General features: G+C 39.9%; 1 protein-coding gene across 4 annotated transcripts in view; it reads right to left on the bottom strand.

The window, feature by feature from the left end:
• EPB41L5 (erythrocyte membrane protein band 4.1 like 5) overlaps window positions 1-19,160 on the bottom strand; it is a 167,427-nt gene that overhangs the window by 19,654 nt on the left and 128,613 nt on the right. For all 4 annotated transcript variants that reach the window (XM_006057177.4, XM_006057179.4, XM_006057180.4 and 1 more), the window contains exons 19-20: window positions 9,510-9,638; window positions 6,589-6,653 (exon numbers count right to left, since the gene is read on the bottom strand). In XM_006057177.4, the coding sequence (XP_006057239.1) occupies window positions 6,589-6,653; window positions 9,510-9,638 (194 nt within the window). The remainder of the gene's footprint in view (window positions 1-6,588; window positions 6,654-9,509; window positions 9,639-19,160) is intronic.

Here is a 19,160-nt window from a genome sequence, read left to right as displayed (position 1 = left end):
CCCAAAACAGATTAAAAAAATAAAGGTAAGACCAGAAACTATAAAACTAGTAGAAAATACAGGCAGAACGCTCTTTGACATAAAATGTACCAATATTTTTTTTGGATCTGTCTCAAAGCAAAGGAAACAAAAGCAACAATATAAACAATGAGATATAATAAAACTTAAAAGCTTTTGTAGTGCAAAGGAAACCACTGACAAAATGAAGATAACAGAATGAAAAAAATATCTACAAATGATATGACCAATATGGGGTTAATACTCAAAACACATAAATGGTTCAAACATCTCAATATTTAATAAAAATAAATAAACCAATTAAAAGTGAGCAGTGGGGGGGAGTGGGCAAAGGATGTGACAGACATTTTTCCAAAGAAGATATATACAAATAGACAACAGGTACATGAAAAGATGCTCAACATCACTGCTCATTAGGGAAATGCAAACCAAAACCACAATGAGACATCACCGCACACCTGTTAGCATGGCTATCACCAAAAAGAACATAAAGAACAAACACTGACAAGAATGTGGGAATTCCCTGTTGGTGGAAATTCCCTGTTGGTGGGAATGGAAGCTGTTGCAGCCACTATGGAAAACAGTATAGCAGCTCCTCAAAAAAACCAAAATTGAACTACTACATGATCCAGCAATTCTGAGTGTATATCTGAAGAAAAAAAACCACTAATTTAACAAGATATGTGCCCTCCCCCAGTGTTTATAGCAGGGTTATTTACAATAACTAAGATATAGAAGTGACCTAAGTGTTCATCAAGATGAATGGATAAAGAAAATGTAGTGTGTATATATGTAATGGAATATTACTCAGCTATAAAAAGAATGAAAATTTGCAACAACATGGATGCACCTAGAGGGTATTATGTTTAGTGAAATAGGTCAGACAGAGAAAGACTAATACTGTATTTTATCACTTACATGCGAAATCTAAAAAAATAAACAAACAAATGAATATATAAGTGAAGTAAGTCAGAAACAAATTTGCAGATATAGAGAACTAGAGGTTACCAGTGAAATGAGCTAAGTGAGGAGGGGGTGGATAGTGCTAGGAAATCAATAAACAGAAACTACTATGTATAAAAGACGCTTACTCTTTGGAAGGAAAGTTATGACCAACCTAGACAGCATATTAAAAAGCAGAGACATTACTTTGCCAACAAAGGTCCGTCTAGTCAAGGCTATGGTTTTTCCAGTAGTCATGTATGGATGTGAGAGTTGGGCTATAAAGAAAGCTGAGTGCCAAAGAATTGATGCTTTTGAACTGCAGTGTTGGAGAAGACTCTTGAGAGTCCCTTGGACTGCAAGGAGATCCAACCAGTCCATCCTAAAGGAGATCAGTCCCGGGTGTTCACTGGAAGGACTGATGTTGAAGCTGAAACTCCAATACTTTGGCCACCTGATGGGAAGAGCTGACTCATTTGAAAAGACCCTGATGCTGGGAAAGGTTGAAGGCAGGAGGAGAAAGGGACAACAGAGGATGAGATCGTTGGATGGCACCACCGACTCAATGGACATGGTTTGGGTAAACTCTGGGAGTTGGTGATGGACAGGAGGCCTGGTGTGCTGTGGTCCATGGGGTTGCAGAGTTGGACATGACTGAGCAACTGAACTATGTATAAAATACATAAGTTACAAGAATATAAATATAACCAATAATTTATAATAAATGTAAAAATAGAATATAATCCATAAAAATATTTAATCATTACATTGTACACCTAAAACAAATATAATATTGTAAATCAATGAATAAGAATCCGGAGGCCAAACCGAAAAAATAAAAAAAGAGAGAGATTAGTCCTATGTAGTTTACACTGCTACAAAACACAGAAAGCAGATGAAAAAATTCTTATGACATATGTGTATACGGAAGAACATGTACAATGTTAATTTGTAACAAGCATTTGTCCTTTAGTAAAAGAATGAATATACTGTGGCAGTTAAAATGAAGAAACTGTGGGCTTCTCTGGTGGTCCAGTGGTTAGGAATCTGCCTTGAAATGTAGGGAACACCAGTTTGATACCTGATCCAGGAAGATCCCACATGCCACAGAGCAACAAAGCCCATGTGCCACAACCATTGAGCCTATGTTCTAGAGTCTGAGAGTCACAACTACTGAGCCCATGCTCTACAACAAAAAAAGCCACTGTAGTGAGAAGTCTGTGCACCACAACTAGAGAGCAGCCCCCACTCACTGCAATTAGAGAGAACCCAGGTGCAGCAATGAAGACCCCCAACAAGACCAAAAATAAATAAATAAATCTTCCAATGTTGGTGGGAACGTAAACTGATACAGCCACTACAGAAGACAGTATCAGTTCAGTTCAGTTCAGTAGCTCAGTTGTGTCCGACTCTTTGCAACCCCATGAATCGCAGCACGCCAGGCCTCCCTGTCCATCACCAACTCCTGGAGTTCACCCAGACTCACGTCCATTGAGTCAATGATGCCATCCAGCCATCTCATCCTCTGTCGTCCCCTTCTCCTCCTGCCTCCAATCCCTCCCAGCATCAGGGTCTTTTCCAATGAGTCAACTCTTCCCATGAGGTGGCCAAAGTACTGGAGTTTCAGCTTTAGCATCATTCCTTCCAAAGAAATCCCAGGGCTGATCTCCTTCAGAATGGACTGGTTGGATCTCCTTGCAGTCCAAGGGACTCTCAACAGTCTTCTCCAACACCACACTTCAAAAAGCATCAATTCTTCAGCACTCAGCTTTCTTCACAGTCCAACTCTCACATCCATACGTGACCACTGGAAAAACCAGAGCCTTGACTAGACAGACCTTTGTTGGCAAAGTAATGTCTCTGCTTTTGAATATGCTATCAAGGTTGGTCATAACTTTCCTTCCAAGGAGTAAGCGTCTTTTAATTTCATGGCTGCAGTCACCATCTGCAGTGATTTTGGAGCCCCCAAAAATAAAGTCTGACACTGTTTCCACTGTTTCCCATCTATTTCCCATGAAGTGATGGAGATTGTTTAAAAAACTAGGAATAAAACTACCATATGACCCAGCAATACCACTTCTAGGCATATACCTGAGGAAACCAAAATTCAAAAAGACATGTGTACCCCCAATGTTCACTGCAGCACTATTTACAATAGCAGGACACGGAAGCAACCCAGATGTCCAGCAATAGATGAATGGATAAAGAAGTTGTGGTACATAAATACAATGGAATAGTACTCAGCCGTAAAAGGAACACATCTGAGTCCATTCTAATCAGGTGGATGAACCTAGAGCCTATTACAGAGTGAAGTAAGTCAGAAAGAGAAAAACAAATATCGTATATTAATGCATATATATGGAATCTAGAAAGATGGTACCAATGAACCTATTGGCAGGGCAGCAATAGAGATGTAGACATGGATAACAGACTTATGGACATGAGTGGCAGGGAGGAAGAAGAGTGTGAGACAAATGGAGACAATAGCATGGAACCATATACACTATCATATAAAATAGACAGCCAATGGAAATTTGCTGTATGACTCAGGGAACTCAAACCAGGGCACTGTAACAACCTACAGGGGTAGGGGAGGTGGGAGGGAGGGTCAAGAGGGAGGATACATATGTACATCTATGGCTAATTTATGTTGATGTATGGCAGAAACCAAAGCAATATTATAAAGCAATTATCCTTCAATAAAAAATAAATACAATTTTTAAAAAAGAATATGAAGAAACCATGGATAATTTTTTAAAATTCAGATATATCAAAACAAAAACCACTGAATTGTACACTGTAAATGGGTGAACTGCATTGCATAGTATTTGAATTGTATCTTAATAAAGCTGTTACTACAAAAACAAATGATCTGAACAGAATTTCTCCAAAGCAGAAAAAATGTTCAATATCATTATTTTTTTTAAATTGGAGGATAATTGCTTTACGATGTTGTATTGGTTTCTGCCATACAATAACATCATTACTCTTTAGGTAAATGAAAATTAAAACCACAAAGGGTTTTGTGGTTCATACTCACTGGGATGGGTATAATTTTTAAAATGGAGAATAATAAACACTGGCGAGGATACTGAGAAACAGAAATGATCATACATTGCAGATGGGACTGGAAAATGCCACAGCTGCCTTGGAAGATAGTTTGGCAGGTCTTCAGTAAGCTAAAAATAGTTACCACATGACTGAGCAACAACCCTCCTGGGCACATATTAAAGAAAACTGAAAGCAAGTCTACAAATTTTTTGTATGTAAATGTTCAAGAACCACCTTATTCAAAATAGCCACAAAGTAGAAATAACAAGGGCTTCCCAGGTGGCTCAGTGGTAAAGAATTCACCTGCCAGTGCAGGAGAGGCAGCTTCCATCCCTGGGTCGGGAAGATCCCCTGGAGAAGGAAACGGCAACCCACTCCAGTATTCTACCCTGGGAAATCCCATGCACAGAGGAGCCCAGCAAGGTACAGTCCATGGGGTTGCAAAAAGACTTGGACATGACTTAGTGATTAAACAACAAACAACGGAAATATCCATCGACACATGGATAAACAAAATATGGCATATCTACACAATCGACTATTATTCAGCTATGAAGTACCAAAACATGCTACATGGGTACACCTTGAAAACATTATGCTAAATGAAAAAAGTCAGACATATTTGTATATATTTGTACAATTCCCGTTACATGAACCATCCAAAGCAGGAAAATCCAGTACAGGCAGAAAGCAGATGGGTGGTAGCCAGGTGCTGGACGAGGAAGTAGAGTGACTCATACAGGGAGAATGCTTCTTTTAGGTATGATGACAGTATTATGGAATTAATAGTGGTAAGGGTTGCACAACTCTGTCAAAGTACTAAAAAGCACTAAATTGCACACCTATAAAGTATAAATGCACGGGAACAATAACTTTATAAAAAAGATAAAAGAAAAATGATCTAAATCTACTATAGCAAAATAGGAAAATGTGACAAAGCTTGACAGCTGGTGCACAGATATGTATTATGCAATCTCTAAAGCTTTCTGTATGCCTGAAATATTACCTTTTAGAAAAGGGGTACAGCAATTTTTAAAAAGTCTAGTATGGCAAGGAGAAGAAAAATCAGAGTAACTGAAAAGGAAAAGACCCAGAAACAGACCCAAGTATATATAAAAGTATATAAGAACGTGAGTATTCTTTAAAGCAGGGGTCCCCAACCTCTGGGATCTAATGCCTGATGATCTGAGGCAGAACTGATGTAATAATAATAGAAATAAAGTGAACAATAAATGTAATGTGCTTGAATCATCCCGAAACCATCCCCCCTACCCCTGGTTCATGGAAAAATTGTCTTCCATGGAACCAGTCCCTGGAACCAAAAAGATTGGGGATTTCTGCTTTAAAGGATCCATCTCAAATGCTGGAAGGAAAATAGATGATCAAAACACCAACAGCCATGAAGAAAAATAAATCTGGAAGTTGGATATTCTAACATCTTTCTAGCTTCGGTGAAATTTCTGATAAACAACTGGGTAGTTACATCTTCATTATTCCCCTCTTTGCAAAAAGTTCATGATGAGTTTATGATGAGGTTCCTCTTAAAGGCTTCAGTAATAACAGTAGTATTAAAAATGTTGTGGGCAAGGGACTTCCCTGGTGGTCCAGTGGTAAAGAGTCCACCTTGCAAGGAAGGGGACTCAGGTTTGATCACTGGTTAGGGAACTAAGACCCCACATGCCACAGGGCAACTGAACCCATGTGCTGCAACTACTGAAGCCCACAGACCGCAACTAGTGAGTCCCTGTGCTGCACTGAAAGACCCCGCCTAACCAAAGACCCCTCATGCTGCAACTAAGACCCGATGCAGCAAACTAAATAAATAAATAACTTTTAAATGATGTGGGAAAATTGATTCATTAGGATTAATTAAAAGGTTAAGCTGGAATCCCAGTTGTACCCTGATCACCAGTGAGTAAGTTTGCTGAGTACTAACTGTAAAGTCCTCTATACAAAACATGCACTTAAGTGTTATGTTGATGACAGCACCTGGAACTGAACAGCATTAATCAGAATATTCACTTAACAATGTTTAACACCAACTAAGCACAGAACACTGGATACACAGAGATGAACGAAACAAACTGGCATAGAGCAGGGGGCAGAAATCTAGTAAGATAAATAAATGGTGTTAACAGTCAACAAGAAAAGACAGGCAGAAAGAACTCAGAGGGGGCTGTAAAGACACCTGCGTGCGTCACGTGAGAGCCTGCAGAAACAAAGTTTATAGAAACAACCCACTGTGTTGACAGGATGGTACCAAGACAGCCGCCACACCTGAGAGATATTGCAAATACTCCTCACCAGGTACCTTACAACATTAAAAATATCTTCAAAGGTTTCAATCAGATGAAGAAGAATGAGAATGAAAAAAGACTAATTAGGAGTATCTTCAAATGATCTACAAGTAGGGCTTAAGAAGCTATGTATTAATGGATAGAAGAGTGAGTCAAACTATCTTTCAAATAGATATTCTGAAACCATGTAGTCACAGACTTGAAAAGAGGGGAAAAAAAGTACCCCCCAAAGAAAGGTTAAGAGGAAGAGTATTCAGTATCCATCTCCCCAACACTCTACCTGTCTGTGGAAGCATCCTGAACACTGGCATTTTTATGACTTAATAAGCGATCTTCTCTTGTAACCTAAGAAAAGGAAATCACAAAAATTAAATCTCTATCGATGATACTAAAGTAAGAAGAAATTTATATTCCTTTGTAGTAAAAATAGAAATACCAGTTTGCTTCTGTTCTAGAAAGGGGTAATCACACCTCATCCATGGAAATATCAGTTAACTGCACCCAGTGCAGTCCTATTCACACCTGAACTCATACACCAAGTGCCCATTTCAATACATAGCTATGCAAATCCATACACTTTACTAGACAGCTCTCCGTGATTTAAGACACCACCTGTATGTTGGTCAATATACACAGAATCCAAAAAGATTCAATGCTAGAGTTTTTCAAATTTATCAAAAGAAGAAATAGATGTTAAGCTATGTATTTGGCCTTTTATTTTTCCCTGAATATTTCAGAAGAGAATTCTAAAAAAATCTTCCTGAAGAAGTCAGTTTTTCCCTTAATTTTATTGAGGTATCATTTACATATAGCAAAATGCCACACATTTTAAATGTATGATGATGAATTCTGAAAAATATACAGGAGTACCTAATCAACACTGCAATCAACATACATAACATGTCCCCTGCCCCTAAATGTTCCCTTGAGGTTTCCAATGCAATCCCATCAAAAACGCATACACGTAGCCAGCCGTGATCTGTACTGGTTTCTTTTGGCCTGCAGACTTTTGTTGCTGCATGTAGGTTTTCTCTAGCTGCTGACCATGGGCTACTCTTCGCTGCACTGCATGGACTTCTCATTGTGGTGGCTTCTCTTGTGGAGCACAGGCTCTAGGTATGTGGGCTTCAGTAGCTGCAGCAGTATAGCTTCATATAGATGAGTTTGTAACACCTGTCTTCTGTGCTGCCCTCTTTAGAGAGGCATGATGTTTCTGAGGTTCACCCATGGTGTTGCATGCATCAACACATTCCTTTTTATGTACTGAGTAGCTTTCCACTTTACAGATATAGCCCGTTTATCTGTTTCCTTGCTGATGGACATTTGGATCGCTTCTAGTTTTTACCTATTACAAACAAAGATGCCAGAAGCATTCATGTACCAATATCTGTATGAACCTATGTTTTCAGTTCTCTTGGATAAATACCTAGGAGTGGGACTGCTGGGTCATATGAAAAGTGTATGTTTAATATATTACCAAATTCTTTTCTAAAGTACCTGTAATATTTTATGTTCTTAGCAGCCATGTGCATTGCAGGCAGTCCATTATTGCCCACACAGGGATGGTCAGTTGTTAACTTTAGCTATGAAGTATGAGGCTAGCTGTACATTATTTGCATAGACACCCTTTATCAAGCTGAAGTTCCATTCTATTCCTATTTTGTTGTGAACATTTATCATGATCAGGTCTTAAATTCTGTGGAATGTCTTTTCCATATAAATGGAGACAATTTTCCTTAATTTTTAATATGTTGAACTATAGTGGTTTTTGAATGATAAACCACCTTTTCCCCCAAGATAAACTCTTGGCCATGGTTACTACCCTGCTTATTAATTGTTGAGTAAGATCTGCTTCTATTTTGTTTAAGACTTTAGGTCTGTAGCAGCTTTTTTCTGTACAATCTCTCTCTGGCTTTGGTATCGGGGTAAAACCAGCCTTGTAAGTGAGCTGGGACATGCTCCCTGCTCTTCTATTTCCTGCAAGAGCTTATGAAGAATTGTTATTATTTCTTCCTTAAATGTTCAGTTATCTTGACAGTGAAGGCCCTGGTAGGATGATTTTAAACTATAAAACAAAATCGCTTTCATTTAGAGCTATTGAAGTTATTTCTCTCTCGTTTGAGTCTAGACTCAGAAATACAACTGAAACATCAGGGGACGACAGCTGCCACCACCTCTGCTGCCACAAGAGGCAGTGTCAGCATCAGGATCAACAGCTGCTAAACACTCACTATGTGCCTGCCAGGAGTCACTCCATGGCCTTTGTGTTTCTTATTTTATTTCATCCTTACAACCCATCTTAGGGTATGTATTACCATTACCCCCTTTTAAACATAATTTAACTGAGGCTCAGAGAAATAAACTAATTTGCCAAGTCACAAAACTAGTAAGTGGTAGATAAGAAACAGGATTCAAACTCCAGCTGTCTAATTCCAGAGCCTGTACTGACCTATTTCATAATTATTTTTATATGTAAACATTATGTTTTATGTTTGTATTTGGGTGAAAGGTACAGAAAGCACACAAGCAACATTCCTCAAGTTCTTCCAGTTCTCTTCAAGGCCTGTGTGCCTGGGACAGGATGGGTGAAGAGCCTCTTCTCAACAAGGTACTGGGAAATCCTCGTTGACAACAGGATGCAGTAAGACAGGCTTCTGCGCTATTTCAGCACAGAGGGTAAATCTGACAGGTGGGAGGGCCAAGGAAAAGCCGATTTTGAGAGCATGGATGCCATTAACTTCTTGGGGGCTGGACTCTACACACTGCGTCCTTCACAAGATGTCACAACCCACTCTTCGTCTTGCAACCATCACTCAGTTGCTAATAACACGACTAATAACTTTGCTGAATGAGCTATTTAGCTAATAATTTTGCTGAATTGGGATAGACGGGTGGGAGGAAAAGTGAACTGATAAAGACCTAAAATCACTCTAGGGTTTCCAGCTATAAAAGTGACAAAAGATTAGGGACTCACTTCTATAGGAATCTGACTTTTAAAAAACTTTATTCTTCTTACTTCATGACTGCCCCATCTTAATCTACTCTGACTAGAATTTAGAGATGGAAAGGCATTTGCCACCTTGAGCATGTTTCCTGGTTTTACCCTCTCTGGCCTGCTCACTCATGTCCACCATCTGTGTGTGTTCTTTGTTCCATAGGGTCTCCTTCCACCTCAGTGGGACCCTAGTGAAGGCAGCTTACCTTCTGCACTGCTTCTACTTGAGCCTTCAAAATATTACTCTTCAAGTCAGGAGGAACTCTCCTGGTATTCAGCGCTGGGCTGTCGATGGCATTATTCAGACATTTCTCGGTTAACTTCACCACTTCCTCCTGGATATTAAAAACACACTGTAAGCAACTCTGAGGATTCAACTAAATGGAAACAGAAAAGGACTGATGAAAGTTCCTAGTCAGACAACCAGGGAGTCATATGTTTCAGGCAGCCATCTTATTCCAGGAGTCAGCTCTTACTTGAGGTTTTGAACTAAGATCAGTAATCACAAATAAGGTAGGGACCCCTGAAAATCATCCAGCCAACTTTTGTCTTTAAGTTGTCTTTAAGCCAACTGAATAACTAACAATACCACCCTGGAAAAATGCCTGAATTAAACCACACATGAAGAATGTGTGCCATCTGCTGTAATTAATTTCAACTGGATTTTAGGTCGGGCCCTACACAGGCTGATCCCTAGAGCTGTTACTGAGTAGATGACTGTGCTTGAGACTTAAGTTATTTAGCCACAAAGAGGCCACTCTCAGGTAAAAACTTACTAAAATGATAAAATAAAGCACAAGTCCACTGAATGAAGATCATAATTAAAACATAAATTATTATGAAAAGAAATGGGAGAAAATAATAATTTTAATTATCTACACTACAGCCGATATTTTACCTAATTTAAAATAAATGACAATCAATAATAACAATCACCATCACCATCATCCTTACTATGTGCTGTGCTAAGTCGCTTCAGTCACATCCAATTCCTTGCGATCCTGTGAGGAGGATCCTCCAGAGCCTGCCAGGCTCCTCTCTCCGTGGGATTTCCCAGGTAGGAATACCAGAGTGGGTCTTCCCAACCCAGGGACTGAACCTGTGTCTCCTGCATCTCCTGCACTGGCAGGCAGGTTCTTTACCACTAGTGACACCTAAGAAGCCCTGTCCTTACTATGGTTACCATTTAACACTGGTCTAAATAACAAACTCATTCTAAACATTTTCTTAGCCTCAGATATAGCTTTTGTTCTGTAAAACTGGCCATCTGCCAACATACAGGATTATATATTGCATCACTTGTTCAGATTTGAAAAAATTTAACTATGTGCTTATTCTAATCTGGTTTTTCTTAGTGTGGTCTCCACATACCTGCCTCTGGGTGGGATCCCCAAATCTGAATGTTTAACAAGCTTTCCCATGTGACTCTGATATATATAAAAGTTTGAGAATCACCAGTTTGTACTAGACTGTATCTTCCAAGTCTACAGAATGGTTCCCAGTAATTGAAAGAAGACCCTATATCCTTTTTCAGTCATGACTAGTTCACACCATATGACCCAGCAATGCCACTTCTGGGTACACATCCAAAGGAAATAAATTCACGATCCCAAACAGGTATCTGCACCCCCATGTTCACTGCAGCATTATGCACAGCAGCCAAGACATGGAAATAACCTAAATGTCCATCAACAGATGAAAGGATACAGAAGATGTAAAATGCACAGACACACACACATAAATATACATACACAATGAAATATTGCTCCACCTTTAAAAAGAAGGAAATCCTGCCATTTTCAACAACACAGACAAAGCTAGAAGGAATTATGCTAAATGAACTAAGTCAGATAGAGAATAACAAATACTTCATGGTATTACTTAAATGTGGACTCTTAAAAAAAATCCAACTCAGAGAGTAGAACAGTTGCCAGAGACTAGGGGTGGAGAAATAGGGGGAGGTTGGTAAAACTTATCCGATCCTGAGGACCCAATGTATAGGATGGTGACTAAAATTAATTACACTGTTTTTTATACTTGAAATGTGCTGAGAGTAGATCTCAAGCGGTCTCACAAAAAAACAAAAAAAAGAAAACTAACTAAAGTGAGGTGCTGCTGCTGCTGCTAAGTCGCTTCAGTCATGTCCGACTCTGTGCGACCCCACAGATGGCAGCCCACCAGGCTCCGCCGTCCCTGGGATTCTCCAGGCAAGAACACTGGAGTGGGTTGCCATTTCCTTCTCCAATGCAGGAAAGTGAAAAGTGAAAGTGAAGTCGCTCATTCGTGTCCGAAAGTGAGGTGAGGATGTGTTAACTATCAATCTGACTGTAGGAATCATTTCACAATGTATACTTCTATCAATTTATCAAATGGTACATTTTAAATGTATTTAAATTTTGTCAATTATACCTCAATAAGGAGCCAGGAATGTTAGGTCCACACATTAAAGTTTATTGGAAGTGGTCAAATAGGAGATGGCAAGAGTGAACATTGACATTTTAGGAATCAGTGAACTAAAATGGACCTGAATGGGTGAATTTAATTCAGATGACCATTATATCTACTACTGTGGGCAAGAATCCCTTAGAAGAAATGGAGTAGCCTTTATAGTCAACAAGAGTCCGGAATGCAGTACTTGGGTGCAATTTCAAAAATTACAGAATGATCTGTATTCATTTCCAAGGCAAACCATTCAGTATCACTGTAATCCAAGTCTATGCCCCAACCACTAATGCCAAAAAAGCTGAAGTTGATAGGTTCTATGTAGACCTAGAAGACCTTCTAGAACTAACACCAAAAAAAGATGTCCTTTTTATCACAGGGGAATGAAATGCAAAAGTAGGAAGTCAAGAGATTCCTGGACTAACAGGCAAGTTTGGCCGTGGAGTACAAAATGAAGCAGGGCAAAGGCTAACAGAGTTTTGCCAAGAGGATGCACTGGTCATAGCAAATGCCCTCTTCCAACAACACAAAAGACGATTCTACAAATAGATATCACCAGATAGTCAATACCAAAATCAGATTGATTATATTCTTTGCAGCCATAGATGGAGAAGCTCTATACAGTCAGCAAAAAATAAGACCAGGAGCCAACTGTGGCTCAGATCATGAACTCCTTATTGCAAAATTCAGACTTATTGAAGAAAGTAGGGAAAACCACTAAACCTAAATCAAATCTCTTATGATGATACAGTGGAAGTGACAAATAGATGCAAGGGACTGTATCTGACAGAGTGCTTGAAGAACTATGGATGGAGGTTTGTAACATGGTACAGGAGGTGGTGATCAAAACCATCCCCAAGAAAAAGAAATGCAAAAGACAAAATAATTGTCTGAGGAGACCTAAAAATAGCTGAGAAAAGAAGAGAAGCAAAAGGCAAAGGAGAAAAGGAAATATATATCTATCTGAATATAGAATTCCAAAGAATAGCAAGGAGAGCTAAGAAAGCCTTCCTCAATGATCAATGGAAAGAAATACAGGAAAACAATACAATGGGAAAGACTAGAGATATCTTCAAGAAAATTAGAGATCGCAAGGGAACATTTCATGCAAAGATGGGCACAGAAAGACAGAAACACCATGGACATAACAGAAGCAGAAGATATTAAGAAGAGGTGACAAGAATACACAGAACTATACAAAAAAGATCTTAATGATCCAGATAACCATGATGGTGTGATCACTCACCTAGAGTCAGACATCCTGGAGTGCAAAGTCAAGTGGACCTTAGGAAGCATCACTAAAAACAAAGCTAGTGGAGGTGATGGAATTCCAGCTGATCTATTTCAAATCCTAAAAGATGATGTTATGAAAGTGTTGCACTCAACATGCCAGCCAATTTGAAAAACTCAGCAGTGGTCACAGGACTGGAAAAGGTCAGGTTTCATTCCAATCCCAAAGAAAGGCAATGCCAAAGAATGTTCACCCTATTGCACAACTGCACTCATTTCACATGTTAGCAAAGTAATGCTGAAAATTTTCCAAGTTAAGTTTCAATAGTATGTGAACCAAGAACTTTCAGATTTCAAGCTGGATTTAGGAAAGGAAGAGGAACCAGAGATTAAATTGCCAACATCTGCTGGATCACAGAAACAGCAAGAGAATTCCAGAAAAAAATCTGGAACATGAAACATTCTGCTTCACTGACTATGCTAAAGCCTTTGACTGTGTAGATCACAACAAACAGTGGAAAACTGTTAAAGAGATGGGAATACAAGACCACTTAACCTGCCTCCTGAGAAATTTGTATGCAGGTCAAGAAGCAACAGTTAGAACCAGACATGAAACAACAGACTGTTTCCAAATTGGGCAACAAGTACAAGAAGGCTGTATATTGTCACCCTGCTTATTTAACTTAACACGCAGAGTATATCCTGTGAAATGCTGGGCTGTATGACTCACAAGCTGGAATCAAGACTGCTGGGAGAAATATTAATAACCTTAGATATGCAGATGACACCACCTTTATGGCAGACAGCGAAGAGGAACTAAAGGGCCTCTTGATGCAAGTCAAAGAGGAGAGTGAAAAAGCTGGCTTAAAACTCAACATATAGAAAACTAAGATCATGGCATCAGATCCCATCACTTCTTGGCAAATAGATGGTGAAACAATGGAAACAGTGAAAGACTTTATTTTCTTACGCTCCAAAATCCTTGCAGACGGTGACTGCAGTCATGAAACTAAAAGACGCATGTTCCTTGGAAGAAAAGCTATGACCAACATAGATAGCATATTAAAAACAGAGACATTACTTTACCAACAAAGTTCCGTATACTCAAACTATGGTTTTTCTAGTAGTCATGTATGGATGTGAGAGTTGGACCATAAAGAAAGCTGAGCGCAGAAGAATTGATGCTTTGAACTTTGGTATTGGAGAAGACTCTTGAGAGTCCCTTGGATTGCAAGGAGATACAAAGTCAATCCTAAAGGAAATCAGTCCTGAATATTCATTGGAAGGACTGATGCTGAAGCTGAAGCTCCAATACGTTGGTCACCTGATGAGAAGAACTGACTCATTAGAAAAGACCCTGATGCTGAGAAAGACTGATGGCAGGAGGAGAAGGGGATGACAGGATGAGACGGTTGGATGGCATCACCTACGCAATGGACAGGAGTTTGAGCAAGCTCTGGGAGTTGGTGGTGGACAGGGAAGACCGGTGTGCTGCAGTCCATGGGGTCGCAAACAATTGGACATGACTGAGCAACTGAACTGACTGATGAAGGCAGGAAAAATAGCATAGCATAGCTAGTTCAATCACTCAGTTGTGTCTGACTCTTTGTGACCCTATGGACTGTATACTGCCAGGATCCTCTGTCCAAGAGGATTCCTCCCTTCCTCCTCCAAGGGATCTTCCCATCCCAGATATCAAACCCAGGTCTCCCACATTCTAGGCAGATTCTTTACTGTCTGAGCCACCAGGGAAGCCCATAGAGGACAAAAGACGAGATGGTTGGATGGCATCACCAACTCAATGGACATGAGTCTGAGCAAGCTCTGGGAGATGGTGAAGGACAGGAAAGCCTGGCATGCTGTAGTCCATGGAGTTGCAGAGTTGGATATGACTGAGCGACTGAACAACAAGAATGGCTAGTTCAAATGCACTGACATTTTCTTTTCAGAGAGCATTACATTGCAGATTTTGTATTATTTGCTCAACATCTATATTTGCATGTCACAGCATCTCAAAGCAACCTGCCACAGACCTAGGCAGATATTTCTCTTCTTGCCTATATTAAAAATCAAGGATTCAATGCACACATCACAAAAGTACCTGTGACTGTTACCATCTTTCTGAAGGCAATTTTGCAAAAGTACCAAAGGCTTTAAAATTATTTCTGAAACTTAACACTTCTGTCATGCCGAGTGGTTTTTGAAGGATCTTAGCTCCTGGATCAGGGATTGAACGTGGGCCCTCAGCAGTGAAAGAACTGAATACTAACCACTGGACCACCAGGGAATTCCTGAACCTAACACTTCTACTTTCTAGGAAAATAATCAAAGATAATGCAGGATATTTATTTATAAGACTGTTTATCACAACACTGATTATGACAGTGAAAATTAGTGAAATGTCTAATAGGAGACTGAGCAAACACAACATTGACCTATGCATGCCATTTAACTATTAACAATAATGTGTTATTGAAATAAAGAGATTACAATTGATTAGCTACAAAACAATATTATTGCATTTTTAATTTAAAAATATTTATCACATATCAATGGCTGGAAGTACGTATCTTTAAAATGTTAACTGTATTTATCTCTTAGGATTGGGATAATGGAAGTTTTATAATTTCTTGCTTTTTAAAATCTACATTTTGTGGGGAATTCCCTGGCAGTCCAGTGGTTAGCACTCAGCACTCTCAGCCAGGGCTCAGATTCAATCTTTGACTGGGGAACTAAGATCCTGCAAGTTGCATGGCATGACCAAAAAAACCCCAGAAATAAACATAAATAAAATCTGTATTTTGTACAATTACCTTCCATGTATATAAAAGAAAGATTACTGAAATACAAGTTCAGTGTAATAGCTATAAAATATTTTCATATAGTTTTATTATAGGATGCAAATCCAACAATATCCAGTTACTATGCTGTTAATATATCTGCCTTGGATGGCCAAAATGTGCAAACAGAAGACCAAAATAATTTAAAAGACACCCTGATTCCTAAACATCCCAAGTTAGACCTGTTCTAACAAGACCAGATGCTCAAACTCTCCTGCAGAGCAGTCCTCACTGTCAGAATCAGCTTAATTAGGAGCTAATGTCAGGTTAAAGTGGATCCAAAGTCTACTTCAGTTTGTTAACGAGCCAAGACTCATGTGCTTGCAGTGCAGAAAGCCAAACTGACAGCAGGAGTTTGCAGAAAACTAGGGGTTTGTTTGCAGGGCACCAAGAGACCAGAACTCCCTGATGGCTTTCTGGCAAAGGTCTTTAAAGATGGTGTGAGGGGACAGGGTCCAGGAAGTGTGATCAGCCTGTGGGCGTTCTTCTGATTGGTTGTGCTTAGTTGCTTAGTCATGTCCAACTGTTTGCAACCCTACGGATGGTAGCCCACCAGTCTCCTCTGTCTGTGGGATTCTCCAGGCAAGAATACTGGCGTGGGTTGCCATGCTCTCCTCCAGGGGATTTTCCCAACCCAGGGATCGAACCCAGGTGTCCCACATTGCAGGCGGATTCTTTACCGTCTGAGCCACTGGGGAAGCCCTCTGATTGGTTGGTGATGAGCTAATAGGGTGATGTCTTGAGAACCTTAACCTCCTGGCTCCAACCAGTCTGGGGACTACCTGCCTGTGGTCATCATGTAGTCATCATCCCCCACCTGGGTGGGGCGGTCTTAGTTTTTGCAGAACAACTCAAAGACAGGCACAGACAGTTATCCACATCCCTTCAGAACAAACCAGGAGTCCTGTGATACTCTTGTCCTAAACATTAACTGCTAGACTCTGCTCTTTGGAATATGGAGAAGGCCCAGGAGACTACCGCCTTTTTCCTACAAACAGGAAACAGGGATGTGGAGAGGCTTTTTGTACATGGGATGGTTCCACAGGTCCTGTTTGGGGTCCAATTCTCCCTTTTATTTGATGCTTCCCAATTCTGAGGGGAAAAGGGGTAATATTAGGAAGGGAATCAATTTTTAGATAGATTAATCACAAACTCAGCAGGGGAAGTCAGTTTTAGGGGGACTTGGTTTCAAGTTCTGAACCAGAATGCCATTAGATCCAGACTCAAAACCACTCTTGAAACAATCTTGGCTAGAAAACATAGGTAGGCCATTTATACAGTCAAACACATAAGGCAAAGAATTGGTGTAAGCAGTAAAATTCAAAAGAACAACGGTACTTTTTTTTAAACACAGAGAGATCTTATTTCTGAGAGCTCCTTCTTTAAATGCCTCAGAAAAATTGAAATTATTAAATTTTAAAAAATTAAAAAAAAAATTATATAAGCCTTTTAAGTAAAGTGAAGTTCTTTTTAGTTCTAACTTTTGGAAGATGCAAACAGTTATTTTAACGTTGGTATGGTTTACTCTTTTTGACAATTTAATAAAATTTGGACCCACTTTCCTAAAAAATATGTAACTGAATTAAAGCAAGAATAGGAGCTTCCTTGGTGGTCCAGGGATTAAGAATCCACCTTGTCCAATACAGAAGATGTGGGTTCGATCCCTGATCAGGGAACTAGATTCCACATGCCACAGAGCAGCTAAGCCCATGCACCACAACTACTGAACACGAGCACTTTAGAGCTTGTGCTCTGAAATCAGAAAGAAGCCCCTCACTCTCTGCAACTAAGACCCAGTGCAGCCAAAATAAATAAAAGAAAAAAGAATATGTGTTCAATGGCATAGGGTTTAAGACACCTCTTATAATTATTCTTGGGTAGATCTGAGATCTGCAAGAATCCTGCTTTAGAAGAATAAATACAATTTACCTTGAATTTTTACTAAATATACACAAAGGTTTTAACAACTTTATAAGCTGTTTCTTCCCCTTAAACTGCTGAATGTATTTACATGAATCCAGAAGAGTCCCTGACATCATGACAAAGGGGATGTGAATTTTTAGGGCTGGCCTACTATATAAACTAATAAACTCTAAGATACCAGCAGTTAAATAGCCTGATTTTCAGACTTAAAAATTATTTTTTAAAACACCTGCACCAATATTAGTATAATATTAGAAACTATTGTTTCAGGCTTTCCAGTTGGCACTAGTGGTAAAGAACCTGCCTGCCAATGCAGGGGACACAAGAGACGTGGGTTCAATCCCTGGGTCAATAAGATCCCTTGAGGAGAGCATGGCAACCCACTCCAGTATTCTCATCTGGAGAATGCCATGGACAGAGAAGCCTGGTGGGCTACAGTCCTTAGGGTCGCAAAGAGTCGGACACAACCAAAGAGACTTCAGTTCAGTTCAGTTCAGTTGCTCAGTCGTGTCCGACTCTTTGCAACCCCATGAATCACAGCACGCCAGGCCTCCCTGTCCATCATCAACCCCCAGAGTTCACTCAGACTCATGTCCATAGAGTCAGTGATGCCATCCAGCCATCTCATCCTCTGTCGTCCCCTTCTCCTCCTGCCTCCAATCCCTCCCAGCATCAGGGTCTTTTCCAATGAGTCAACTCTTCCCATGAGGTGGCCAAAGTACTGGAGTTTCAGCTTTAGCATCATTCCTTCCAAAGAAATCCCAGGGCTGATCTCCTTCAGAATGGACTGGTTGGATCTCCTTGCAGTCCAAGGGACTCTCAACAGTCTTCTCCAACGCCACACTTCAAAAGCATCAATTCTTCGGTGCTCAGCCTTCTTCACAGTCCAACTCTCACATCCATACATGACCACTGGAAAAACCATAGCCTTGACAAGACAGACCTTTGTTGGCAAAGTAATGTCTCTGCTTTTCAATATGCTATCTAGGTTGGACATAACTTTCCTTCCAAGGAGTAAGCGTCTTTTAATTTCATGGCTGCAGTCACCATCTGCAGTGATTTTGGAGCCCCAAAAAATAAAGTCTGACACTGTTTCCACTGTTTACTCATCTATTTCCCATGAGGTGATGGGACCGGATGCCATAATCTTAGTTTTCTGAATGTTCAGCTTTAAGCCAACTTTTTCACTCTCCACTTTCACTTTCATCAAGAGGCTTTTGAGTTCCTCTTCACTTTCTGCCATAAGGGTGGTGTCATCTGCATATCTGAGCTTATTGATATTTCTCCTGGCAATCTTGATTCCAGCTTGTGTTTCTTCCAGCCCAGCGTTTCTCATGATGTACTCTGCATATAAGTTAAATAAGCAGGGTGACAATATACAGCCTTGACGTACTCCTTTTCCTATTTGGAACCAGTCTGTTG

This window comes from Bubalus bubalis, chromosome 2 (genome assembly GCF_019923935.1).
Source record: "Bubalus bubalis isolate 160015118507 breed Murrah chromosome 2, NDDB_SH_1, whole genome shotgun sequence".
Classification (NCBI taxonomy): domain Eukaryota; kingdom Metazoa; phylum Chordata; class Mammalia; order Artiodactyla; family Bovidae; genus Bubalus; species Bubalus bubalis.
Note: the sequence above shows the minus strand (reverse complement) of the source record. Positions and strands in the feature narration are given on the sequence as shown.